This window comes from Micropterus dolomieu, linkage group LG15, assembly GCF_021292245.1.
Source record: "Micropterus dolomieu isolate WLL.071019.BEF.003 ecotype Adirondacks linkage group LG15, ASM2129224v1, whole genome shotgun sequence".
Lineage (NCBI taxonomy): Eukaryota > Metazoa > Chordata > Actinopteri > Centrarchiformes > Centrarchidae > Micropterus > Micropterus dolomieu.
This window is the reverse complement of record NC_060164.1, coordinates 6,038,988-6,066,413: the sequence shown is the minus strand read 5'-3', so window position 1 is coordinate 6,066,413 and position 27,426 is coordinate 6,038,988. Positions and strand designations below refer to the sequence as shown.

Below are 27,426 nucleotides of genomic sequence, written 5' to 3'. Positions count from 1 at the left end.
CAAGTGTATTTCTCCCTAACTTATCTACAGCTGGACAAAACCGACAAAGCTTGAAACACGCTGAACATAACCGGAAATCCACACGTAGGCTATCCTAATCGATATCAGAGTCAATGACACAACGTTATTTTCATTTTTCATTATAGACAGTGTGCCCCGTGCCAGTCAATTTACCTTTAACCAAATAGTTTAGAAGTAATGTAAGTAATCTGCTTAAATGTCTAATTGATAGCTATTGTCATGATCACGTTCACCAGTGTGAATGACTTGAGAACGTACCATCTGGAAGAACACTCGGTTCTGTGTTTGATTACTTTTGCCTATTCAAATATGGCGCTGGAAAAGCCAATATTTTTCATGGGTGCAAAGTATGTTTAAGTGCATTAACCGAACGGCCCAGTTTACGAAATATCTCCAGTCAGCAGCCAGCAGTTTCCGTCTTAACCAAGATTTTAGGTACGTGTTGTATGGCAAATCTCGTAACATTTGTTAAAAATAATAGAGTTATTTTCACACCAAATGGTAGGCTAGCTAGCTACCAAGCCTGGCCGTTAAAGCCGGTTTGTTGACCTATATTACGTTAAGCTCCCTGCCTTGACTGAAACTGTTAGCTGTGTTGCTACTAAAGGTAACAGTCAACGTTTCAAAAAACGGTTTGTGTATGGAGCTTCTGAATGGTTGGTTGTAAACATTTTGCAACAGCGGGGAATTAAAGATAACCACATATTTAGACATACGAACTTCCGCTACCACTTGGGGTCTTTGTTGCTAATTTAGCAAGCTAAAGCTAGTTTGCCTAATGTTACTGTGAGTGGGATTATTTTGTGTCCTCTAGCGAGTAACGAGTAACGGTAGCTAACGTTACCTCAATCTGTGTTGTACTTTGGGCGAAGCAGTTGTATTCGTGTTTTCAGTCAACTAAGTTAACGTTAATTAACGTTATCTAACAGTAAGTTGTGAATTACAAAAAAACTCTTTCCTTTTATGAATACGTTTTTACAAACGTTGTTGTCTATCTAACCTTAACTTTACTATTATAGCAAATTAACTGTTAGCAAAACACACTCTTTATTTAACGTTAGAGGTAAACATTTAAATCGTTAATTGTCATATTTCTGCAACAGTCGTAAAATCCTTGAAAATAACACGACAGACCTCTTGGGTAACTGCACTAAACTTTGACTGGACGTTACATTTGATTCCCTCCACTCCAGGGTGGTGTCATCCTTGCCACTCAGAATGACTGACCCCGCTGTGAAAAGGGTGGTTAGTGACATTATTCGCTCTCCCGAGGATAAACGAGTTTACAGGGGCCTGGAGTTTACCAATGGCCTTAAGGCCATGCTCATCAGTGACCCCACAACAGACAAATCCTCAGCTGCTTTGGATGTCCAAATAGGTAAATATCTTTCATCACCATTGTCTTGCCATGTAGTGATGTATTTTGATGTGGCTTTCTTCCTTACAGGGACCCTTATCATACAGTTTTAGAAAGCAATAGGAAAAAGATTGGCAAAATATGTCACTAGTTTTTGCCCCCTAAATGGAAATGGTCCACATTATAGTAAAAAAAATAAAAATAAACAAAAGTTTTACTTAATTATATGCAGAGTATCTTTAATACTGGCCATACTCTCATTCTGTGCTTAGGGCATATTTAGAGCATATATTATCTCTGTAATCCAGTATTCCTGTTGCCATGATTAAACCTGTAAAATTATTTTTCTGTCTCTACCTACCTGGTGTCCCATTTACAGATAAAACAGTTGCCATCAAAACTATGACAATGTTGTGATTTCTCTCTGACTAAGCAGCAGCAGCAGTAGTAGTTGTTTTTACTGCAGCTGGGGGAAATGATGATTCGTAATACCTTGCACAAGTTTTGTGCTGGTGACAATAAAATATAACTCATGAACTATCTCTTTCTCATAAAGAGGAAGTTAGCATGCCACACAAACCTGTTTAGTATGCCAGCTGTCTTGACCAGGTCTTGCAGAGTAGAAGCTTCCCAGACTTTCTCTTAATTATTTGAGTCATATTATTAAGAGGCTGTCAGAATGTGTTGATTTATTAAATTATTGCATTAATAAGTTAATTCTCTGTTTTACTCTTTGCTTTCCTCTCCAGTCTGGCAGTCACTGAAAAGTCAGGATGTTGTATCTTTTTTTATGAGCTGTGAGCTACTGCTGGATCAACTGATTGTCTGTGGCCATTTTTCTTAAATGTACAGGTTCGTTATCGGACCCAGGAAACATCGCGGGCCTGGCACACTTTTGTGAGCATATGCTGTTCCTGGGAACAAAGAAATACCCCAAGGAGAATGAGTACAGCCAGTTCCTCAGCGAGCACGCGGGCAGCTCCAATGCCTTCACCAGTGGAGAGCATACCAACTATTACTTTGACGTGTCCCATGAGCACTTGGAAGGAGCACTAGATAGGTACTTTTCTATTAATTTGATGGTATTAATTTTTCCCTGTACTAAAAGTAAATTTTCTTATATATATTCCCACTCTCACTCAATTCTCACTCATGTATATCACTCATGCATATACCTTTTGTTCAATTAAAATAGATGTCAGCTCTTTGCTTAAGTGATTGTTTCAGTACGCAGTGTTCCCCTTGGAAGTCCGGGTGTTAATCCAAGTGAGCTGCCAGGTTGGCGTCTTTCTTTGGTTACCAGACCTAGCTTTATTGTGCTCTCTTTTATAACCACCAGCATAGTTCCTACCTGCACTGAGGCTAGAAACCTCAGGCACAGGGTGAGATTGATGTCCTCAGCTTTGCAGGGGTCTCTGCTCACGTGTCAGCTGTGGTGGTTTGAAGAGGACAGTCGTGCTGTGTCACAATTTAACCTATTGGGATAAGCTTACCTACTTATAAATAAATGATAGGCTGCCAAGAACCTGTTTATGGGTCATAGGCTAATTGTTCCCCTGCGCCAGCGAAGTGTGAAGGCCATCTGGACTGTAGTTGTAGGAAAGGACAGTGCAGAGTGTATTGAAATATTGATGATGTTACCTGTTTGGAAATAAAAGAGCTTTGTGTCTGAAAGGATCATATGTGTCATTAGCTGGCCCCATTATTTTAACCATCCGCTTGGTATAAGAATCAGTCTGCATTTATTTAATGCTTTCGCTAAGAATAACAACCTCAAGCACCACCGCAGTATAAACACATTTCAGTACCAAGGGTCATGGTTTGATTGTTTTTCCAGAACATTTCATTGATCTAAATAAATAATCTGCTGTGACAGAGGTACATTTTTAGTCCAACAAGGATTTTAGACATGGCTTGGTACAATACGCAGTTTGTTGCATGAACCTTTAAATCTAAAGCAATAGCCTGGGGTGTAGCTTTAACAACATCCAAATTTTGTGTGTGCTTGTCATTTCCTCATTTCCATGGCAGTTGCTCTTACTTTGCACTCATGCAAATGGATTTCATCATTACCCACAAAGTGTCGTTTTCTGTGTCTACATATGGTCATACACACCAACAATTGTCATTTAAACCAGAACAGCATTAGGCTCAAAGAGCAAATCTTAAAAGATGATAATTACACAGCCTAGTAGCTTTGCTTTGCATCTGATTGAATCTGAATCATTTTGCAATCTCTGTAGGTTCGCCCAATTCTTCTTGTGCCCTCTGTTTGATGAGAGCTGTAAGGACCGGGAAGTGAATGCTGTGGACTCTGAGCATGAGAAGAACGTAATGAATGATGCCTGGAGGCTGTTTCAGTTGGAGAAAGCCACTGGCAACCCTAACCACCCCTTCAGTAAATTTGGAACAGGTAGAAAATCTCTGGAGTTGCCACCAATGCTCTTAAACTAGACAATCATGTGTTTCATTCTAACTTTCTGCATATAGCAGTCTGTCTCTGTTTGTTTATCTCAGTATAGAGATACACTGAAGACAAATGTAATAGTTTTTGTTAAAATAGATAGATATTTAAAGAAACGTCCCTGTTTAGGCTAGATTATATGATTGGATATACAGTATGTTGGACCAGTCTACTGGCCTAGTTGATTCTTTTGTGCAATATGAGTACATGGAGTTTACTCATTCATATAGTGACATGGTCTTGGAGTAGCTCCAAGCTCAAAATAGCCACCTGATGGCAGTCTTGAATTGTATAATCTTTATTCCAGTTAAGAATAGAAACGGACAAGCCTGAAGGTCATTGCGCCTTAGTGGACCAACATAATCTTCCCCAGATTGAGGTTTTTTTTGAGACGCAGACAGAAAAACAAAGCGACAACCACTGGCACTTGACTTGCCTCAGATGTTGCTGGATGTAGGCTGCAGTTGTATTTGAAATATGGTACATTCACAGCAGCTGTACTTGAGCGGCTATTGTCTCTGGGTCATCATAAACAGATTATTTAAAAAAAAAAAAAGGCAAGTCATTGTTCGACCCAGTGAAGTAATCATTATCGGTCCATTCCACACAATGCCCTGTCTAATGATCTGTCAATACACTGCTCATCTTTGTGAATCTGTTAATTCAAACTACATTAATAATTGCAGTTGGACAGTGAACCTCGCAAAGATGGATCATTACAATTGTACTCTGTCATGGAGAAGAAAGCAAATAGACAGTCTCTCAATTTCTCTTATAGGTAACAAATTTACCCTTGAGACCCGACCATCTAAAGATGGGATTGACATCCGTCAGGAGCTCCTGAAATTTCATTCTACATACTACTCCTCCAACCTCATGGGACTCTGTGTGTTAGGAAGAGGTAAAAATTCACTGATGTTTAAATGTTGCAAAAGGTTCACTCTGGCTTAACAGCGCTCCTGTGGCTTGTACTTTCAATTCTGTAAGACAACAAAGAGGAACAAATAATGGAAGTCAAGTCACGTATGACTTGGCGTACATGGCCTAAACCATAATATTTCAAGTTTTATTTGCAAATTATTATACAGCAACACAACACATTGTTGTCAAGTCAATGGTGACACTGTACCTCAGTATAAGTACCAAATTTTGCATTGTTTTCCTTCTCTTTAGCTTTGCTAACACGGTGTAGGTGATTTTAATAGATAGATATTCCCTTGACCTTTTGACTGTTTACTAGTTTCAGACTCTGAAAACCTCTGACCCGTTTGCAAAACTTTCTCATCTGAATCATAAGAGATGCAGTTTGTCAGAAGTGCTTATAATAACATCCTAGCATGAATTATGGCTCCAGGTGGCTCTCAACCTACTCAACTGCTTAATGTCTAGTGAGCTTTATTGGTCGAAAATGCCACTGGAGTTGAACTTAGTTTAGTAATAGTCAAAATATGGTAATTGGTATGTGTTTTAATGGACAAGTGCAGTCAAAGATGGATGAAGTTAAATACTGTTTCATTGGGTCCTCTTTGCACTTCAGTAAATCTAAGCTAAACTATAAATGTATTCAACTTTATTTTTTTCCCTCTTTACTTACAGAATCATTAGATGATTTGACCTCCATGGTGGTGAAACTATTTGGAGAAGTGGAAAACAAGAATGTGCCTATCCCAGAATTCCCTGAGCACCCCTTCCAGGAAGAACACCTCAGAGTGAGCCAGTTACTTCGCTCACCAGTGTTTCTCACACTTTATTGTACACTCAGTATACCATTACTGTAATGTAGGGACATAGTATTTGATCAGATTGTATTTATTAGTGTTATTTTTTTTTTTTCTCAGCATTCAGGTACAATGAAAACAATGTCCAGTTATCACTCATCAAAACATGTTTTCTAAAGCATCACATGAATGACTTTTCCTAAGTAACAAGTAACAACAAGTTTGTTCTTTGTTTACTCTCACAGCAATTCTACAAAGTGGTGCCCATAAAAGACATCAGGAACCTGTACGTGACTTTCCCCATCCTAGACCTACAGAAGTACTACAAGTCTAACCCAGGACACTATCTGGGACATCTGATTGGTCACGAAGGACCTGGAAGTTTGCTATCTGAGCTCAAATCTAAAGGTAGGACATAACTTAGGGACATGTTTGTCCTACTAAACAAGATGTTACATTTTTGATCATAAAAGAAAGGAAATATGTACCCATGACTAACTGAAAAATACCATGATTATTATTTTTAAGGCTGGGTGAACACACTTGTTGGAGGGCAAAAAGAAGGAGCCAGAGGATTCATGTTCTTCATTATCAATGTGGACTTGACGGAGGAGGGCCTATGTAAGTAGTACAACTACATGTATGTGTACTGCAATTCATTCAGTGTGTGGGTGTGTGTGTAAATTACATGTAAATAATGTCACATGTGTCACTGCAGTGCACGTTGAGGACATCATCTTCCACATGTTCCAGTATATTCAGAAGCTGCGTACTGAGGGCCCTCAGGAGTGGGTGTTCGAGGAGTGCAAGGTAATTAATGTTGTCTATTCAGCGACAACATTTCAGACAGAGGGGCAGGACAAATGTGACCCACTTATTTCTGGTTAATGGAGAAACTAATAGAAACATTGACAGTAGAGACTGGTAGATTAGAACCTGGCAGCTATTTTTACCATTTTATCTGCTGAAAGTATCCATGTCAAATGAAGCTGGATGGATAATTTTTCCATGCTACACTGTGAAAGTCTGTTTCCTTTGGGATTAGAATAACATGTGGATTAAATTCTGTGCAGTTTCCCTTTCTAGAATCTGGCTTTAAATGTCTGTTGTATGTGTTACATCCTCCATCTCTGTTTCTCTGTAGGATTTAAACAAAGTGGCCTTCAGGTTCAAGGACAAGGAGCGACCCCGTGGCTACACTTCCAAAGTGGCTGGTTTACTACACGTAGGTCCCCCTTCTATCTGCAAAGGTTGTTTCCACGGAGACACAATGCAGCTCATTGCGTCTGTACCTGCTGTCGTCATCAGGCTGTCTGGTGCTGCTGTTGACTGAGAATTGAGATTTTGCAGAGGCACAGTGAGAACTAGGCTGGGCTTTTTTTATTTGCCACTATTCCCGAATGACCGTCGCAGCAAGACTTCATTGACGCCCCCCAAAGAGGTTTTAGTGAGCGCTAAAGGAAAATCACCAGTGCCAAAATGATCAGTGTTGAAAAAAACAACCTTTGAAATCCTCTCCAAATGTGTTTTAATAGCCATTAATCAAACGAACAACTGTTGAGCAAGCAGAACATAAACTTAAATATAACACCTTGACTTCTAGCAGTCGCCTCTCCTCTCATCCACAGCTGCTGTATTTTACACATGCAGCAGGCACTGGATTAATAACCAGCTTCCACGTTGGTTTGACTGCGCCTGAACGCTCAGCCACAAAGCTTGCACTAATCGTAGAGATGACGCCGTTTGTGCTTGAAGTGTGCCGGTATTCACCGGTACTGTCATTTTTACATTTTACTCTTTGGCGTAACAGCGGCGGGACTCTCCTCTGCACTCTCCAGATCAGGTTTTCTGAGCACTACGTGACGGTCACCTGTTTCCGTTCTCTCCTGCCTGCTAATATCCGCGGAGATAGGGAGCCTTTCATGGAGCCGTGTGCGTTTGTTGCTCGTCAGTCACTTTTTGTGAACCGACCGATCACAGCAAGGAGGAGGCGGGGCATTAAAAAAGATTTGAGGCGCTAAAGCAAGCTGCTGCTTTCTCCAACTGGAATTAATTTTCATAGGCTGCTAATGGTAAGCTACTGTATAGTAGCCTGTACTATTTTCTGGAATTATAATGAATATACAAACATTAGGTCTAATCAAACCTTAACCACAGTGGTGTGGTTAATATCAGAAAATGTTTTTATTTGTGAAACAGCTGAATCTCAACTAATAAACTCCTCAAGCGCTACAATGCTAACAGCATTCTGCTCTTTGTGTTTCAGTACTACCCTCTTGAAGAGGTTCTAGCAGCAGAGTACCTTTTGGAGGACTTCAGGCCAGATCTGATCGAGATGGTGCTGGATAAGCTGAGACCAGAACATGTCAGGTCAGTGTGGGAACGCCTCTGGTCATGTATAGAAAAGCTGATGCCATTTATGCACTTACAGAAACAATCCTTGATTATTCCTATTCATAAGTATAAGACTTATACTATGTTATAGTGGACACAGCTTACATAACAGCAGACTTCAAACTACAGAATAAATGTGTACATTTGTATAGATTTATATATTGCGATCAGTTAAAACAAGGCCAATCTTAATATAATGGACATCCACCATAACATTAGAATAATGTCACTGTAACATGCCAACAAAGTGTGCCTGTGGATAGCTATGTAAGTGCTTAGTAAGTGATCAGTTTAAATCATTGTGAATAATAGCATGTATACTATATGTACATAAAATAATCTATTGGTGTTATTTATTGATAAATAGATGCAGTAAGTCTGCTGTGTCTTTATAACTGGTATCTGTGATCGATAATAGGATAATAATATAGAGGATAATAAATTCTGATAATGAATATTTTTTGTTGCTTGCCAACTCTGACAAAGTGCTGTCGCACTACTTTGATATTTGGATGAAACAGCTTTTCAATTTTCTGCCTTGAAAAGGAATGCAAGGCAACTTCACAGAAGTGATTATCTCCACAGCCTCAAAGGTTCAGTTTGTTATATCAGGAGACGGATATGTGTGCTCAGGAATACATTACCTGGTTTTGCTCTCTGAATTGGAATTATATTTTGCATAAACAATTTGGCCAGTAAAAACTTGTTATTTTGCCTCATGTTAAAGATATTGGCCTGTCAAATAGTTGTTGTTTTTTTTGTTTTTTGGTGAAGCAGAGTTCGACACGTTGATACTGTATGCTGTTAAACATAGTTGTCAGTCAAAGTGAACTTTTTGGGACCTAAATGTTTTCCCTTACGTCGCTGCAGATGACCCTTTGAAACAGCATCTGTTTGGCTGTAATTTTCAGTTCATAATCTCCTGTGTGACAAAATGAATTCCTACCAGAGACTATACCCAACAAGAGATCCATTTTGAAAAAACAAAAGCAATGACTGACAGTTTGAGGTGTAGCACAATCTTTTCTGTTACAGCCACACCTGCCTACTGTAGCTTTAACACAGATTCATTGTTTGTCATGGTACTTGTGTCGAGCAATGTGCAAACTTGTAACTAGTCCATTCCTTAATGCTTACCAAGGAGATGATTGCATGGCTGACCCTGCCATTTTGCATGGCAGTCTCGTCCTTTTAGTTTGCATCATTAAAGTGCTATAAATTATAATCACACTTGCTGGTAATATACACTATTTGTTTTTACTTTAAGTCCTAGCTGTTGTTTAACAAACAGGAACCTCCTATTGCCACTTTGTGACTGAACAAATGTTTAGGTACAAGTGAGAAGCTCTCTAAATGCAGCACACTGAGGAATGTATAGGAATTCTAAATATAGCTCACCAGTTAGAGGCAGGCAGCATGTCAGTGGGTCTCCACTACCTTAAACATGATCCAAATGCAATATTAATAGAAAAGCACTCACGTCTCATCTTGTGCAGTGGTTACAAATAGCGAGTATCTAATCAGCTCTTACAGAGAGGTCTTTGTATCCATGTAACGCGAGCTTGTTCACTCTTTTCTTTTCCCAGAGTTGCAGTGGTGTCAAAGTCATTTGAAGGGCAAACGGACAAGACAGAAGAGTGGTATGGCACACAGTACAAACAAGAGGCCATCTCTGAAGAGACCATTGAGGTGAATCCTAGTGCTCTAATCAATTTACGCACAATACTGGGAGCCTGTGATGAGTGTATGACTACTGCTTAAGTTTTATAAAACCCTGCTTGCTGATTGTATGTCTGTCTCAGAAATGGCAGAGTGCAGACCTCAACGGCAAATTCAAATTACCTATGAAAAATGAGTTCATCCCTACAAACTTTGAGATCTACCCTCTTGAGAAAGACTCTCCATCCGTCCCCACTTTAATCAAGGCAAGTGTTTCTTCTGCACAGCTCTATCATCAAAGTACTGTCACTCCCTATTACCTAACTGCAATGCACAATCCTTGCTTAACAGCATACTGTTAAAAATCTCTTATCCTTTCATATGGTAATAAGATATTGTGATTGAGACATGAAGCATTTATTACCATTGTTGCCATAATATCAGGATCAGAGGAACAAGCTATTAACAACAGAAAACATTTTCCGTTCTCTAAAGGAAAGACTAAATTAAAGCCATGATGCCTTTGTTCTTTTATTGCTTCTTTTAGTAAAGTTTTTATGACTAAGCAAATGTAGCTGACGTGTGCCTTGGCTGGCATTTCCAGGAGCTGCAGACGATTGTTTTTGTACAGAATGGACTTTCAGTGAATATGAAAATGAGAACTCCCTGTGTGTGGTGGTCATTTCTTCCAGGACACTGCTATGAGCAAGGTGTGGTTCAAGCAGGATGACAAGTTTTTCCTGCCCAAGGCATGCCTGAACTTTGAGTTCTTCAGGTGAGTAACTAACTATGAACCTTTGTACTTCAGCTGGAACTTTCGGCTTGAGTTCCCACCCAGTAAATCAACTTTTTATTTGCTAGTACTTAACAGCTTACCACCATCTACATGTACGGAGTTCAATATTTCTCAATAAAAAACTGAAAGTATGTACTCATACAGTACGTAAGCCATCAGTAGTTCACAATATTTAAAAATAATCTGCCAACAAAAAAGTGCAGAAAAATGTGTCTAGAAAAAGTATCTGCAATTTATTTAATTTATAATTGTTAGTTGTCATGTCAACAATTCCTGTAGATGCTCTACTATAACAAAAGACTGAAATGTTTCAAAGGAGCTGGAGAAAGTTTTATTTTTTCATTAACAGTAGCTTAACTTTACAACACCAGTAGCACATCAAATTTGACCAGATAAGAAAAGATTAAGGCTTATGTGACAGCAACCTCGTCGAGTATTGCAGTTACAAGTCGAATACCAAACCGAACGTACATATATTGTAAATACCTGTACTAGTAGTTTGAGCTCCTGCTGTGAGAAAATGTAGAGATTAAAATCTCTACTCTTTGTTTCTATGCTTTGTTTGACCACTGCCATTTTCTCTACAGCCCGTTTGCGTATGTGGACCCATTACATTGTAACATGGCATATTTATACCTGGAGCTCCTCAAGGACTCCCTCAACGAGTATGCATATGCAGCCGAGCTAGCTGGCTTGAACTATGACCTCCAAAATACCGTCTATGGGATGTATGTAAGTATTCAAAGTCCCTCCCTATTGACCTCCATGCTGCATCCCAGACCTCACGTCCCGAACCTTTATCATGCTCAGACTGTGCTATTGTGGCTCAGTCAGGCCTGGGTTTACAGGTCATTTTAAGCCATCTCTATGGCCAAACTGGAAGGTTTTATCACAGAATTAATGAAATAAATTGGACAAAACAGAAAACGACTATATATAATAGTCCCTTGTCTGTGCTGTCAAAATACTTGACAATTTGGAACTAATCTCATGTGGTAAATCCCACCCATGCAGTTTAAAAAGATGCTAATATTTGCTAAAACCTTCCAACCCAGACCTGGCTGGTCTAGCCATTCTGTCTGCATCTTCCTCTTCATTCTTCATCCGTCCTTTTCCCCTTTTTGCTCACCCACCTCCCGTTAAACCCTTATGGTTACTTAGGAGGTGTTTATTTTCTCATGTTGTTATTTCTTTCTTTCTTGTAGTATTAGGGTTAAATGCACACCTGTAGTTGTCAGGTGATGATTTAAAGGTTGATCTGAAAACAGACGACTATATTCTATGACTAAGAGTCCTGTAAGATATAAGACTCATGCCACCACTGGCAGTTTATACGGGACAAAAAGCTGGTCATGAGGCTGCATATACATACTCTTCTTATCATTCTTCTGACACTTGCATCGTCTTTTGCTTTTTTGACAACCCCCTCATTCCCAACAAACATGTATTTTTGTTTTTGTTCTTTTTTCCCCCTTTCATTAGTCGCTACCTATATGCAGATCCCCTGCACTGCAACATGACCTACTTGTTACTCAGGTTACTGAAGGATGATTTAAAAGAGTATACATATGCAGCCCGTCTGGCCGGGCTGGTGTATGGCGTAGCCTCGGGGATGAATGCCATCCTCGTAAGTAAACCGTTTGAAGTCTGGAGGGAAGAAAGGGTCCACTTTAAGGCTTTGACAGAGTGCACAAATGGCTTGGTTTTCTATGCTGTTTGATTACATAAAGTTCTGTGTGTTCAGTTTGTCCAACCTGAAGGACTTAGGAAATATATGCTTGCTATTGCATTCCCTGCAAACACCAACTTAATACTGTATGTCACTTATACATATAGGAATACAGTCCTCTGGAAATGTCATTTGCTACTATATTGACTTTATATTTCTACTTAAGATTAACCTAAATGAATTATAATTGTGTGAGAGAATCTGTTCATTAGATTTTATCAGAGGACAACACAAATGTCCATATTTTCTGTTTTTATTTATTGCCATGACACCTCAAATTAAGTCTGTCAAAAGACCCTTAATTTGTAAGATTGGTGTTTTTGAAATGAATTGATTAACATAATGGGTTTTCAGTTTAGCCCCCTGTGGCAATAAAACAGACAAATTTCAAACTTTGTGCAGACTTTCAGTGTGTCAAGGACACATCGGTGACTGATTTTACAGATTCACTTCCAAAATCTATTCAGGGTAATGTATTCAGACAGTGCATGTGCAGGAGAAATGAACTAGATGGCACGATTTGCCTACACTGTCACTGCCTTACAGGTGGTAGATGACAAAGTGTCTCTGTCGCAAGAGATGAGGAATAAAGCCAAATGATGCGGATTCTCTGACATATTTATAGCCACATTTCTGCTGATGCAAGTGCACAGAGGACGTTGAAAGTTGATCTGTATCCAGGCAGTTTGATGGACATAATAAGGAGTGACTTGCTCAATCAGGCACCTCTTTGTTTCCCCAGTTTTACAGCATAATACAGCAGTTTTCTCAACTCTGTGTATGTGTGTCAGTGATTTAATGTTGCACAGCAAAGTAACAACCAACCCATGACTGAAACTGGTTTGCAGTGGTGATGTTTAGCTCCGGCCTTTCAAGCTTTCTAATTCCTGCACTAACACTCTGCACCCTTGACCCAGTAACATTCATTCATCAGCAACCTCTCACCAGTGCATTCATGGTTGTGGTGTGTCGTCAGGAACAGCTATTCAACACACTATATGTGTAGTTATGTGTGGCTCGGTAAGTAATTGATTTGAGTCAGCAGTATTGGTGTGGCTGGCCTGGTGTTTGTCAAGGTTAATGATGTTAGGAGAGATTACATTTAACAGGTGTCACTGCAGGGACCTGGGGGAGGATGGGATGAGTCTGAGAGTGTAGCTGGAAGTTTTGCTGAATCATGAAGGGCCATAAGGTGTGGATGATATTGCAAAGTGGAGGCTTTAAATAACCTTGACTGTTCTTTTCCATTTTTAAAATGCTCATTTGCATAGAAAAACCACATCATCCTCCACTTATGCCTGTCCTGAGATACCACAGTGAAATATGTTTGCACTTGAAGAGTTGATGAAGTGATACTTCCTAATATAAATCAGCCTTTTGTTTATTTTATTTTTTACCCTACTGGTCGATAGGTATCTTTTAACATAATATGTTCCTCTTAGTTGAAGTTTATTATATTTTGAAACATTTTAAACAAATGTAGATGTACTTTTATATATTTTGTGATATTTATTGTAGTGGTGATGACTCATCTTCAGCGGGGGAGGGTCTTTTCTTGACGATCAGTCAGCCAATAATTACATTCAACCACACATTATCAATAGATGGGTCCAAACTTTCAAATCAACAAATGAAACTACAGTATTACCTGTAAAACACTTTGACCACCGATCATGTCAGGCTCACCTTATCTTTCTGTTTGTTGATAATGTACCACCTTTCCTGTCACTGCCTGCTGCAGCTGTCTGTTAAAGGTTACAGTGACAAACAGCACATCCTGCTGAAGAAGATCATTGAGAAGATGGCCACCTTTGAGATAGATGAGAAGCGCTTTGACATCATCAAAGAAGCGGTAAGCTCTAACTGCAAATCAGTAGTTAAGTTATGATGAGTCATGATCGATGGAACAAATGACTTTTAGCAACAGCTAATGTTAACCCCTGGGTATTCAGAACATATTTCACTCTACTTTACACAAGGGCAGTGAAGTAGCAGCAGCAGTAGTAGTTTTAATATTATACTTCTTAAAATCTAGATCATAAAGTGTTGATGTTGAACTGACTTTTTATTCTCTTTCTCCCCGCAGTACATGAGGTCTTTGAATAACTTCAGAGCCGAGCAGCCTCACCAGCATGCCATGTACTACCTCCGTCTACTAATGACCGAGGTTGCTTGGACCAAAGATGAGCTCAGAGAGGCTCTGGACGGTGAGACACTGCTCATAATTCCTTTCTTTCTCTCTTTACTTATGTCTTAAAGTCCCAGTTCTACTGTGGGCTAACTGAGATTACAGAAATACAAAATAAATGCATAGCCAAGCCCGTCTTCAGGCTAGACCTGAGCAATTGAAGCTTGGGGCTGTGTTGCAAGTGTATGAGTTTGAATAATGTACAACAAATGTATTTCCCGGTTCATAGGCTGGAGTGCCTGGGTTAAAGTTTCAAAGGCTTGCACTCGATGCAGGGCTCCTCTCACTTTAGGTCTTCTTCTGTTTTCCTCCTTAAATCCTCATTTGAATGCTAAGACTGTTCTCCAGCAGATGCCTCCCTAGCTGCAGTCTTTCCCCTTCGCAGTGCCAGTCTGGAACCTGAAAGGCAGATTGTTATATTTAAACCACGGAGCTTACACAGACTATCCTCGGATTCACATGAGACTCAATTAACCTGCAGGGTCAAAACCTGTAGCCCAGTCACCAGGGTCTCCAATTACCACGGCTAGCTCCCTTATCAGTGTCCTCTCCCTTCTGCCGTCCCCTGCCTGGGCTCTATAAGACATTTTCGGTCTCTTGTTTCCTAGTGTGTGTGTTGGTGTTGATGTTGCTGTGGACAATTTAGATAAAGTGTGTGTGTGTGTGTGTGTGTGTGTGTGTGTGTGTGTTCCTGTAGTAGCTCATCCTTGAATCTGGGTCAGACGTTGCTTGAATTTAGATTGGCCAGCCCGCATTGAGAAAGACTTTATTTTTTTTGTTTGAATGTAAAAGTGTGTGTTTTACCAGGCTTGCATGATTGTCTAACATGTAACCACAGATGTCTTGTTTGTGATGGGAATATACTGCATGATGAAATCGTTAAACACACACAGCAGTTATTCTTTTTTTTTTTTTTGGTTTTTGTGTTGGTCTTGATGGTATCTTGGGAATTTGCCCTTCGATTTATTGCTGTTGTCTGTGATCTGTATTCCAGATGTAACTCTCCCACGCCTCAAGGCCTTCATACCTCAGCTATTGTCAAGATTACATATTGAAGCCCTTCTTCATGGCAACATCACCAAGGAGGTTTGTCACCGGACTCACTGTATTTTTACTGCCAGCTGAGGGAATTAGAATTTAGTTTCTCCTCTGCCTTAATGGATTTGTAAATTGTAAAAATAGTGCTGCTTTCCCTTCATATCAATGCTCCAAGTTTTGTAACGTTTGTATGCCCTTTTCTCAGGAAGCACTGAATACACCTTTTATTCTCAAACATTTGAGTCGCCTTCAACCTTTTTATCTAACCCCCCAATGGTATCAGAGAGGATTATTGTCTGAAACCTCTTATAAGATCCTACAACCAAGTCACATTTTATGAGGTCCCAGCAGTCACAGCGCCCACCTTACGCCTTGTAATGATGACAGAGTCACAGTCTGGCGGAGAGAGAATTTGACTCACCAGTGGGAGCAATGATCCATTTCGTCATCCTGGAGCTACAGCATGGGCCTGCTCCTGTAACACCAGAGCAAGAGCTGACCAAGTAGTTTAGCAGAGAATCCTACATGATTTAAATCGGGTAGTCATGTTTTGATGAAAAATTGTATTTATTAGTTAGCAAAGAAGGCCAAATAGAATGCAGGAAAACTTCACCTTAAACGTAGAAATTTAAAAAACACTTTTGTTGCAAGAACAGCTAACCTTGTAGTACACGTACCTCTCCACTCTGAAACCCTGTCATAGTCTGACCTGAAAACCTCTTTTGTTAGCTAAAGTCCACGCCATATAAAGCCATATTAGCTATGGCTATACCTATGATTAAGTCTATAAACTGCAGTGAAGTTGGCTCAGTAATAAAACAGAAAAAAACCTAATTTCCCTTTTTAACCCTTAGTGGTTTTGGTTTTTATCTAAAAGGTTGTGTGATCTGCTACTGAGACTACTGCTCAGCGTAACCCACAGAACTCAACTATTTTATAATTATTTTATGCTTATGGTTTAAAACCAAATACTAAAATAGTCCACAGTCAGGACTAGAGTACCACAAGCAAAATTCCATTCACTGTATCCGTAGTCGTATATAGCAACATATCTCACAACCTTTGCAAATAAAAGCAAAACTATCTGCATAACAAGTTAATGGAGGTGAGAAATGTACATTGAATATGGAATATCACTACAGATTTTAGGTGGATTTGAGCGAGCAATGCATTACATGTGTATCATTACTCTGCGACACAGGTTGAGGGAGGAAAAGGGTCCAACGTTACTTAATTCGGGTCACGAAGAATCCACAGCTTAAAGCAACCTGTTGTGGAACATCAGAAGCAATTCTGGTGAATGCACACAGAACATCTCTATCTGAAATAGGAGCCAGGTTAAGGGAAAGTGTGCATAACAGAAAAGTAAATTACACATTCTTGTAGAGCTTAACATCAGAGCTAAACGCTACTTTCTGAGTAGAATGTTGCTTTAAAAATACTGTTTGTGGACTAAAATGTTTTCTTTTCCCTCCCTGTCTGGCATCGCTCTAGTCTGCTCTTGGCATGATGCAAATGGTGGAGGACACGCTCATTGAGCACGCTCACACAAAGCCACTCCTCCCGAGCCAACTGATTCGCTACAGAGAGGTGCAGGTTCCAGACGGTGGGTCCTGTACTCCCCCTCATCCCATTCTCACACACGCGCACACACACACAAGCGCTGTTTATCATCATCTGTCAGTCACGCCTGTCTCCACAGCGACCATGCAGAAGAGGCCTTACACAGCGCTCTTGCCCTCGTCATCAATGACGGATGTGTTGCGTTTGTAAAGACTTGATTAAATTCAACATCCCTCATTTCCCTCAGAGGAATATAATAATCACAGAGTGGAAATGGACGTCATTGGGCAAAATACATGCACACCTTCCTCTCAGTTCAAAGATGAATGTTCACACGCCAAGCAAAAGCACCTGTGCTGCCTTTTTGATTACATTAGGAAAGTCGAGTGGTGTGGAGAGGAAAACCAGAGCTCCGCGGGGCCACCTGGAGACATCCTGTGTTTCACCGAGGGATTTTCCAGGCTTGGCTCCAGACTGCCAGTCAGACACAGAGCAGGAGCACAGGAGAAGGGCATAAAGGATGTAAACACCAAGCTGGCTTATGAAATGACTGACTGGCTGACAGTTTATCCAAGAAACACATTATTAATCTCATTCCTGAAAGCTTTAGAGCAGATAGCTCACAGAAATCTGGCCAGTGATCTTTAAGTCAGCATGTGATTTAAATGCAATGAGAAAGAGAGCCTATCTCTTTTAAATTGATTGACAGGCTTTTTAATACATGCGCTAACACTAGAAAACAAGTAAATCTACAACAAAAGTTATTAATGTGCTGTGTTGCTGTAGCAAAGGCACAAAATACTGGCCTGTAATTTATATGGCTTTAAAAGCCCAGTATGCCATATGCAGTTTGACTTCTTAGTATGCAGTATTTAGTATGTCACGGTTGTTTGGGGGTGATTGAAAGCTAGGTTATGCTACATTAACAGCGTGATGTTTAACAAGCTGTGACAAAACAAAATACACAGTGGAGACACAAGCCTGAACTTTCCACACATTCCACATTTGAGGTTTGATTAATCAAAGAGCTTATCTGTCCAAAATATTTTAATGTTCCTTTTTTTTGTTGTTTTCTAAGTAAACTTAAATAAAACTTTTGACGTATTGTGAATAATACTCTGGGAGATGCTGAGGACTGTGGACATGACGCTCCCTGAGCGCAGAGCCAAAGTGCTCCGTCAGCATGTGCATAAAGGTACCTGCATTACCCAGCCTCCACTCGTCCTCTACTCAAAGTGAACTTGATCACAATAGACTTAAACAAACTGAAGCTGAGCGTAAAAAAGAAGCAGTTTTCCCTTTGCTAGAATGGATGGCTCCTCTCCATGTTCTGCTCAAAAGAATTGAAAGTACAGATGACAATTCGGAACCACTCCAGAGAAAAGCGCAGTGTTGGCATTCAGCAGAATGTCTCCACCTTTCTGGACACTGTACTCAGTTTTCTTAACTTTCCTGTTTTACCTGCCTCAAGCATAATTGCATATCTACAATTGCAACAGCTCCTTTGCTTTTTTTTGCAGCTGTTACTTTGTTTTTGAAAGACCTGATTATACACCCAGGGGTCATCGTTTGGAATGGATTATATATAGGTTTACAGTTAGGCGAGTGATTAGGGTAATGGAAAGGATTCTACTTTTAACTACTTTTTACACACACACAAATATGGGATATTGAAACGATTGCTTTCAGTTTTTCTTCCATAATCTGTTTTTGTTTAAAAACTGGAGCAGTACAACAAGAGATGGGAAGGAAAGGGGTTATATTTTTGAAGTACAAAAACCTATAAATTACTAATAATATTATCAAATAATATTTTGATGCAAATTACTTAAATATTTTCATTCTTTCTTCAGTGCCTACAAAATATGTCTGCTTCTTCAGTTACTGCTTTTTGTTTTTTAAGCCCTGCCCTTTTTTCTGTTTCTGTATTTCCAACTGAATTTGTTTACTATGTGTGATTTACCCTACTGGGTAAAAAAAAAAAGTAACACAATATTCTCGTGTTCCTCACAGGTGGCTGGTATGTTTACCAGCAGAGGAATGAGGTGCACAACAACTGTGGTATTGAGATCTACTATCAGACAGACATGCAGACCACCCACGACAACATGCTGCTGGAGCTGTTCTGTCAGATCATCTCTGAGCCCTGCTTCAACACACTGAGAACCAAAGAACAGCTGGGTGAGCCTGCAAAACACAAAAAGATGATGGAGAAAGTATCACGTGCTGCATTCTTCAACACAGTTTTCAATATACTGGATACAGAGATAAGCAGTTGTGTTTAATTTTGCTACCAAGTTGTGAATATTTATTCAGGCATGAAGGCATTTTTCTTTGAGAATTATGCAGCTTTAATCTGCCTCTAGTAATTAGATACTACTTAGATGCTGCCAACCATGATGATGTTTAATGGCTCAGGGAGTGAATGGAATGAGTCTCTTTCCTTGAACTTTCCTTGGAAGCAAAACTGTAATAATAGTGCCAGACCTAAAATTGAAATCAAGATAAATACAGAGACAATAAAACAATAAGAATATGCTTACTGTGAAATGTTTTTGAGACTACTTAAAAGGCATCTACATGAGTATATGATTGTGAAGTTAAAACAAAATGGCCTTTGAACAGTTGTTCTGCAAAAGATATGGTACCCTGTCTGTCCTTTGTGCTGAGCTCCTGCACATCCCCCCTCCCCCAGGCTACATTGTGTTCAGTGGGCCCCGCCGGGCTAACGGAGTGCAAGGCCTGCGCTTCATCATCCAGTCGGAGAAGGCACCCCACTACCTGGAGAGCCGTGTGGAGGCTTTCCTCTGCACCATGGAGAAGGCTGTGGAGGAGATGAGCGAGGAAGCCTTCCAGAAACACATCCAGGCCCTGGCTATCCGCCGCCTGGACAAACCTAAGAAGCTGTCTGCTGAGTGTGCAAAGTACTGGGGAGAGATCATCTCTCAGCAGTATAATTTTGACAGAGGTGAGGCCTCCCAACAGTCCTCTTCACCTCACAGCTAACTCTTAATTATGTTTTGGTTCAAGGTCAAATGCACCCATTTTTTTTTTAAGTGTGTTGAAATGTCTTTCAAAATTATAAACGGCTTGTGTTACGTGGAAAAGGAAAGTTTTTGAGAGTTATCAATATTTTGGTCAGTCCCAGAGGTGAGCAGGATGTTGCTTAGAGCTGCACAAATTGGGATCGATTAAAGCCTGAAATAATCTGCAGCCGTAGCATACCTCTCTCTTGCAGCACTCTCCTGAGTGCCGTAATGGATCGTAATGGGCCTGATTCACTAGTAATCTGCCTAAAGCCCTGAGTGATGGCAACACTGAAAGGCTGCCAAGGGAGTGGTGGTGATTACCGACACTAGCCACTAGCAAGCCCCTCCTCTGCACTAGCAGTGGGAAGGAGAGTCGGCAGAGCGAGGGCAACTAACGCGCTCAAGGCCACAGGAAAAACATACAACACACGGCATTAGTCAGAGCTTACACAGACTGCTCTGCGGGCTAACTGTGAGATACAGCTGCGGTTAGTTCATTGTTTCCCTTCACTTGATTCAGTAATAATTTTTTACGTTTTGTCCAAAAAGATGCTTAATTTAATATGGTTAGATTCTGTTTTTGGTTTTAGTGTCAAACTGTTCATTGCAGTGGAAACTCTTGATTTGAAAAATCGTCCAACAATGAGGAAAAAAAAGTTATACTTGTTTTCCACTCGTAGTTGAACACACCAATATATAACACGGCTTTAAACCCCTGGTGCTTTCAGTTGCTTATTATTATGCAGCACCAGGAACATTGACCAACTTTCACTATGATGGATTAGTAGTCCCTGCAAGATTATTGTTTAAACCTCATTGACAGGAAGTGAAACTGCTGGCTGCCTGCAGAGGTAAGCAATAGAAACTATTGATGCAGTTTGGAAAATAATTTGATGTTACCTTAGTATTCGGGCTAAAATGTACCTCATGTGCAGTCCAGCTCCTCTTTGAAATGCTCTTCTTAGGTTTTGAGCAGTGCAGTAGTGAAATTAATGTTAATAATGTTCACCTTTTTGTTTGCCTTGCTGTGTTGCAGATAACATTGAAGTGGCATATCTGAAGACTTTGACAAAAGAAAACATAATGCACTTCTACAGAGTAAGTAGTACAACTTTTTGTCTTGCGTCATCCTCCCCTTGAATGCATTTGACAGTGAACAGTGGCAGAGTCTGTCCTCTGCTGCTCCTCTCACTCAGCCCTATGTCTCAGCCAAATATTTCATGGTTCTTGAGAGATGTGTGTACATTACCTAAGTGTTATGGCAACAAATAAAATACACATTTTGCATTCCTTGTAAATGTTCAAAGGCTACATGATGATCGCATTTTCGATATAAGAGCACTATCACACCACCGACTCCAGACATACATGGTTTTACTGAATTCAGTCTGCCCTCCGAGCTTTCATCTCCTCCGACCTCCCGCTTCTATTCATAGACGTGGAGGTGACACTGACGCAGGGCGCTCACAGCATATATCAGCTGCCATAATGACAGCCAGCCAGCCTGTTTCAAGGGGTATAAAGGGCCAAAGACACACACGCTGAAAGAATTGGCATTATCTCAGCCCTGCAGAAACCATCACAGGCTGCATGCAGAATAAACCTAATGCATTTCTAATGTGCTATCAGCTGCCATCGCAGGGGCATTTTCTCTTTCTCATTTTTGGACACCAAGAGTTGACGCTGTGTGACTGCAGACGAGCCAAATCTTCAGTCTAAAATAATCCTCCATCCAGAGACAGTGATGGGGCCCAACTGTGTAGCTAAACCTCCGCATGGCTGTCAGAACTGATCACAGACTCACGCAGGCCACACAGTCTCTTCCTCTGGCAGCAACACTTCCAAAGGGTTTTTAACACACTGATGAGTCATTTCAGTTATGGACAGTAACTATTGTTGTTGTTTTTACCAAAATGTATATGTGGCCATTTAAATAATGAATTAAACTTGGTTACAGGATGCTATTTGTCATGAAAACCGTTTAAAAAAAAAAGTCTGTCCCCCTGCAGGACCGCCTGACAGTCGAAGCCCCGAAGAGACACAAGGTGTCTGTGCACGTCCTGTCCAGAGAGATGGACTCCTGTAAGTATCTGTGTTCACACCTTAGTTTCATGGGCGTTATTTCTCAGCGGGTTCCTTCAGTGTCAGGTTGACCTGTACGCCACTGTTTGTGTTTACCAGGCCCAATAGTAGGAGAGTTCCCCGCTCAGAATGATGTCAACCTTGCCCCTGCTCCTTCCCTGCCACAGGTAATGAACATGGTCTTTCTTTATGTCTCTGTGTCCATTAACCTGACAGCTTTCCCAACTACTGAGACGTATTCACTTTATTCAGGTTTTTGTTACTTGACATTTGCAACGGCACTAAAGTAAAATAAATCCCAAAATTCATGCAACACGACATCAATAAGCAGCACACACTGGTGATATTCTATATTTTGCATATTGTTGGTTTTGACCAACTGTGAATTGATTGTACTAACAAGTATTGTGTGTAGCCAAAGCCTGATATCTCTCTGTGCCTCAGAGCTCCACTGTTGTCCAAAAGCTATTAAAAACACACCAGTGAGCCACACTGCTGCACTGACATGTTCCTTCATTAACCATGAACACACACACTGTTGTTTATTTTGAATTCCCACACACACACACACGTCCTGCAGAAATATTCACTAGAGCACCAAATGTGTATTAAGAAAATAGTCAACAACAAAAAATCTATTTACACATTTCTGTAACATTTGCTAACAACTACAGTCACTAGAAGTTTTACCAAAAATGTGTCTTTATTAAAAAAAAAAAAAATAGATATATATATTTTTTTAATTTTATTTATTTTTTAAGATTTATGCCTTTCGGGGCCCAGTACCACAGACAGGAAAGTATTGAGAGACGGTGTAACATTTTGTTTGCTTTTGTCCTTTTTCATGGGATTTGTTGAAACATACACCATCTCAGATGAGGTGTGGTATGCGCATCCCTGTTGCAGTAATTCTCTGTTGTATTTTTGGTGGTTGACATTTTGCTCAAGGCAAAAAAAGTTTGCAGCATCTTGCTGATACAGGAACACTGACTACATTTGTAGGCGCTTCTGCTAAGTTAGGAAGTACAAACGGTGGAAACAATGTGCATGTAGCTATTTTTGCTATCAGCAGCAATTGCAGTTTAGGGAGGGCTTTGTCCTCAAGTGAACAGACGGAGCAGAACAGTGAGAAGACGTCAGACATCAGTGGGAATGCCACTCTGACCTGCCCTCTCTTACCCTTGCAGCCCACATTGGTTCAAGACATGACGGAGTTCAAGAGGAGCCTGCCTCTCTTCCCCCTGGTCAAGCCTCACATCAACTTCATGGCTGCCAAACTGTGAGCGAGGCCGGCAGCTCGACACGCAGCGGCACGGGGGAGCGCCGGGGAGGGCGTCCACAGGAGAGCCCGCTGTGTTTCCCACCTACACACCCCCCTCCCTTCCTCCCGTCAGGAAGACTTTCATCTGACCGAGCCTGCATTAGCGTGTGTTTGTGTGCGTGTGTGTGTGCATGCGGTGTGTGCATGTGTGGCAGGCTGGAGCCACTAGAAGACAAACGCGTGTATTCGAATCACAAAGTTAGCCGTGGTTGTCGACATAGCCGTGATGACGATAGAGGTCACACCAGACTCATGTTAAGTCTCTTGAAGTGAGATGTAACACTCACACGCATCACAAAACTGTGTAGGCCGTTGTAGAGGAAATAGAAATGTTTAAAAAAAACAAAAACAAACAAAAACAGACAAGGGCCAGGTCCCTTTTACATGAGTATACTGCAGAGGCTTCACAGTAGGAGGCGTTTTATTTGAATTATTCAGACATGCTGCTTTGAGAACGGATAGTTGGTTTATTGTGTTGAAGTGAGGGCTGCAGAGTTTAGAGACTGTAGTTCCATGAAGGTCTTCTTTTATTTGTCGGACCGGTGTGTTTGCCATGTAACGCTCTGAGGCACCACAGCGCTCCTGAAAATGTTATCACAAAAAGACACACTCGGGTCAAATGGAATATTTTATTCAAATGTATGCATTGCTGAGGAATATCTGCCTTTATACTTATGGTTTTAATCCTCACAGGTTTTGAGATATTTTTGCTTGTAAACTGGTAAAATGTTGGGACCCTTTGAGGAGCTGTTTGAAATTGCTCACGGCAGAGAACCATTCACATGAAAATTGTTTTTATTTCGGGTTTTTTTTTTTTGTTTTTTTTTAAATTGCATTTTACATTAGTACGTAATTCAGACATCTCAGGGGTACCTCCATGCTGTTTTTTACATTAAATTTTACTAGTGGTTGACTAAAAATAAAAACTTAAATATGTCATTTACAGTAGTACTTTGTTCACTTCACTAAATGTGATCAGATCCTTATTGGTCTTGGCTGCAGAGACGAGCAGTGTTTTTAGTTTTTTCTAAGCTCTTCTTAGTCTGTCCGAGACTTGCAGACTTTCTGCAGCTTGTGCCTTTCCAGGGGGGCATCAGTTAGTTTGCATCTGACTGAACTGAACTGCTTCTGGTCTGATCTGGGGCAGAATCCTGGAGGATCTAACCCCAGCCCCCCTCCACCCCCCAAATTGCTGGACTGTGCACTGGCTCTTACAGCATAGGTGTCAAAAAAGCAGCTAGCCCTTTTTTCTCTGAAAATAAAAAAAAAAACAAAGCATTTCATGTTGATGCCTAAAGCGGAAGAAAAGCACCAGTCTGGATTATTTTTCCTGAATATATGCACTTTTCTCACTAAGCAATAACCTAATGATGTGTACAGGGGACACAGTGTGTGGCAGAAGGAGATGTGGCTCTGCACTGCTGAGTAGCTACAGCAGCTGGATCCACACAGATCCAAGCTCCAGCTTAAACCGCGTTCGATCTGAGCGCACGGACATTGATGTCAGAGCGGCGCAAGCATGACCTGCTCTCTCAGGTGTACACCAGCTTTGCTGTGACAAACCACTGCTGGTGGAGCTGCCAACCCTGGTCACACAGCCAACCATCCGTTATGATTTAATTCCCCTCTAATACCTGCTCTCAGGCTCACTCACATGATGCTGCATCGTTTAAGAATTATTTAAGTTATGATTGTGCTGTAGCAAAAGCTTCGTCAATGTTTTCCAGCATTTTACTATGTCTCAACCAGATCAAAACCATTTCAATTTGTGTTTTTAAGAGTTACAGCCTCCCCTCCTCCCTTTCATTATCAACTGCTTCAGGCAGTACTCTTTTGCGGTCAAACCCCAAAGACAACCAGCAGCATTAGGTAGACCTTCACTCCCACAGGCAGTAGTTTGACAGCACCTGGGGAAAGTGACAGCTGTTTTCATGCAGCGCTCAGCAGAAACTAGCAACATTACATATCAGGCTTGGGTGGGCCTTGCACTGTTTACCATCTGAAGTACCTAGTGTTTGGTGTACATTAAAGAAATCAGAAGCGCTTTCCCCCCCCCCCATGGATGTCTGGCTGGTGAGGTTCATGGGCCAGTGATACATTCTCAGTTTGTTTTTGTTGTCTGTGTGTTTCTAATTAATAAACTACTGAATGGAACTATTTTTATTATTCATTTCCCTCTCTACAAACGACACATGCACTTCAATGTTGGAAAAATACATTTATTCACATAACGGATGCCGTAGAACTCCAGCCTCACAAGCAACGTCCGTACAACACAGATCACACTTTGTCTCTTTTGGCGGAGTGGATGCTTTTACAGTGAACGTACCGGGGAAGTCGCGGCTTGCAAGCTGGAGGATGTCTGAAGCTGGCACAGTTTTCATGTGCTAGTTAAGTGGTCAGCTATGTGCCGTGCCTCGGTCCTCTGAAAATTGTCACATGAAAAACTGACATTGATCACATGCTGCCACTGATTTAAAGCAAACCTATTTACTATTAGTGCTATGTTAGTCAGTTCACTGAAATTACAAAAAGCCCTCACTTAATCCTCTGTAGATACAGTACTTTCTTCCAGGTTTTGACATTTCCATTGCTTTGAGAAATGGTGTCCCAGTTAATTGAGATTGCTGTCAAGAGTTTTAATTTTGTACTTAAAAATTCCAGAATTAAGACATTTGAAAATTGTATTTATTGTAAAAGGCAACTGAGGTGTAGGCAGAAATAAATATCTGCACAGCTAGTGAGGAGAAGCTTGTTCTTAATTTGAAACTGGCCCTTTAATTTCCTGCCAACAGCTCCAGAAGGGGAACTGTATGTTGAATAAAAAGACAGACAGAAAGTCCAGACTAAGTTGTAGGTTTCACATCTCCCAGAGAAAAGTGCTGCATCAGTTCCCCAAAACTTTCATAATGCTCAGTCACTGCAAAAAGCTCTGATTAAAAGGATTAAAGCATCCACATTCTCCATCCACCGTCTGACAGACGGCCTTATGGCAATAGGCTCGACGGGTGATGAAGCTTTAAAAACGCATCAGTTACTGGTGTTTTGCAAAAAACAGATAAAGTTAGACAATTTTACGTGAACACTGCCAAGGCATGTGAACGAAAAAATTAAAGACACCCCTCAATGCGGGGGGTCTAAAACACCTATATTAACATCCTTTCAGTGGTCAGGGTTTAGATGGTTCTCTTTAGAGTCGCATTAAGATTACACCTCAACAGTCGCAACACATTCTCGCAATTCTTCCTGGTTGTGGGTAATGTACTGCGTCATGATTCACAACACGTTTTATTGTTTTATCAGGAATACATTCCACTTTCACACACTGAACATTAATCACCATTCAATATAAACCCCAACGTTGGCAAAGGGGGCTTTTCAAATCCGCAAACTAAGCATTATAAAACAATTTATAATTATTATAAAACTAATTACACATGCCCCGCATTGTCTTCCTTTAAAATACAGCAAGTTTACAATAAGTATTAGTTATGTGATTTTGGAAGCACGTCCACCCCACAGTCACAGCACGAGTTCTTGGAAAAGAGATGGGGGGGGGGGGGGGGGGGGGGGGGGGGGGGGGGTGTTGTGTGTAACCATGCTCCAGTCTGTGTCCACAAGTCTCATTTGTCTTCTTACGAAAGCGTCGGGAGTAAAAATGTGTAGTGGTGGTGGGGATCCTTGCGTGGATGTCAGCGACAGACGGGGGTGGTGGGGTGGGGGGGGAGGTGTAGGAGGGTGGGAGTAGGTTGTAAGGGTGGCACTGATCCCATGTTTGTTTCACCAAAACTTCCTGCTCAGAGTCTGACAGTTTATATCCTCCCCTCCCTCGGCCCTCAGACAGAGGTGTGCGGTTTGTCCGGCTGTCCTCTGGAGCCTCCTCAGGCTTCCTCCTGCTCGGGGAAGTTGAGGATCTTGCGGTGGGCTTGCCTCAGGTACTGCTGCTGTTTGAAGTACACCTTAAATGCCCCCTTGATGGCCACAAAGGCGATACCTCCCTGTAGGAAGAAAAATATATGGTGAACGAGGGCTTAAAGACATCAAAGCTCCCCCCCCCCCCCCCCCCC

The 27,426-nt window shown here is 40.9% G+C and overlaps 2 protein-coding genes across 4 annotated transcripts in view; one reads left to right on the top strand and one right to left on the bottom strand.

Moving 5' to 3' along the window:
* Positions 1-304: 304 nt before the first annotated feature.
* ide (insulin-degrading enzyme) lies at positions 305-25,513 on the top strand. Of its 3 annotated transcripts, none has more exons than XM_046070671.1 (25): positions 305-456; positions 1,215-1,399; positions 2,231-2,438; positions 3,622-3,791; positions 4,621-4,743; positions 5,439-5,551; positions 5,806-5,968; positions 6,089-6,181; positions 6,279-6,370; positions 6,705-6,785; positions 7,827-7,930; positions 9,541-9,643; positions 9,757-9,879; positions 10,306-10,388; positions 11,892-12,036; positions 13,880-13,990; positions 14,225-14,345; positions 15,321-15,412; positions 16,859-16,970; positions 18,941-19,108; positions 19,623-19,895; positions 20,993-21,054; positions 21,966-22,038; positions 22,138-22,205; positions 23,226-25,513. In XM_046070671.1, exons 1-25 carry the CDS (start codon positions 371-373, stop codon positions 23,319-23,321), a joined length of 3,048 nt encoding a protein of 1,015 aa, XP_045926627.1. In that variant the 5' UTR covers positions 305-370; the 3' UTR covers positions 23,322-25,513. The 3 variants fall into 3 exon arrangements, with proteins under 3 accessions (XP_045926627.1, XP_045926626.1, XP_045926628.1); XM_046070670.1 differs by lacking the exon at positions 11,892-12,036 and adding an exon at positions 10,997-11,141; XM_046070672.1 differs by lacking the exons at positions 305-456; positions 11,892-12,036 and adding exons at positions 742-949; positions 10,997-11,141.
* A 49-nt stretch (positions 25,514-25,562) lies between these two features.
* Positions 25,563-27,426, bottom strand: part of march5 (membrane-associated ring finger (C3HC4) 5) — a 27,857-nt gene continuing 25,993 nt past the window's right edge. The window contains exon 6 of the mRNA XM_046070684.1: positions 25,563-27,357. Within this exon, the coding sequence (XP_045926640.1) occupies positions 27,241-27,357 (117 nt within the window). The 3' untranslated portion in view covers positions 25,563-27,240. The remainder of the gene's footprint in view (positions 27,358-27,426) is intronic.

What these genes read in the sequence shown, in the direction of transcription:
- ide (XM_046070671.1), top strand. Translation starts at nt 371, where the DNA reads ATGTTTAAGTGCATTAACCGAACGGCCCAGTTTACGAAATATCTCCAG. An exon ending in CTGAGACCAGAACATGTCAG is followed by an intron (nt 7,931 to 9,540) that starts GTCAGTGTGGGA and finishes TTCTTTTCCCAG; the next exon opens with AGTTGCAGTGGTGTCAAAGT. An exon ending in TCTCTGAAGAGACCATTGAG is followed by an intron (nt 9,644 to 9,756) that starts GTGAATCCTAGT and finishes TGTCTGTCTCAG; the next exon opens with AAATGGCAGAGTGCAGACCT.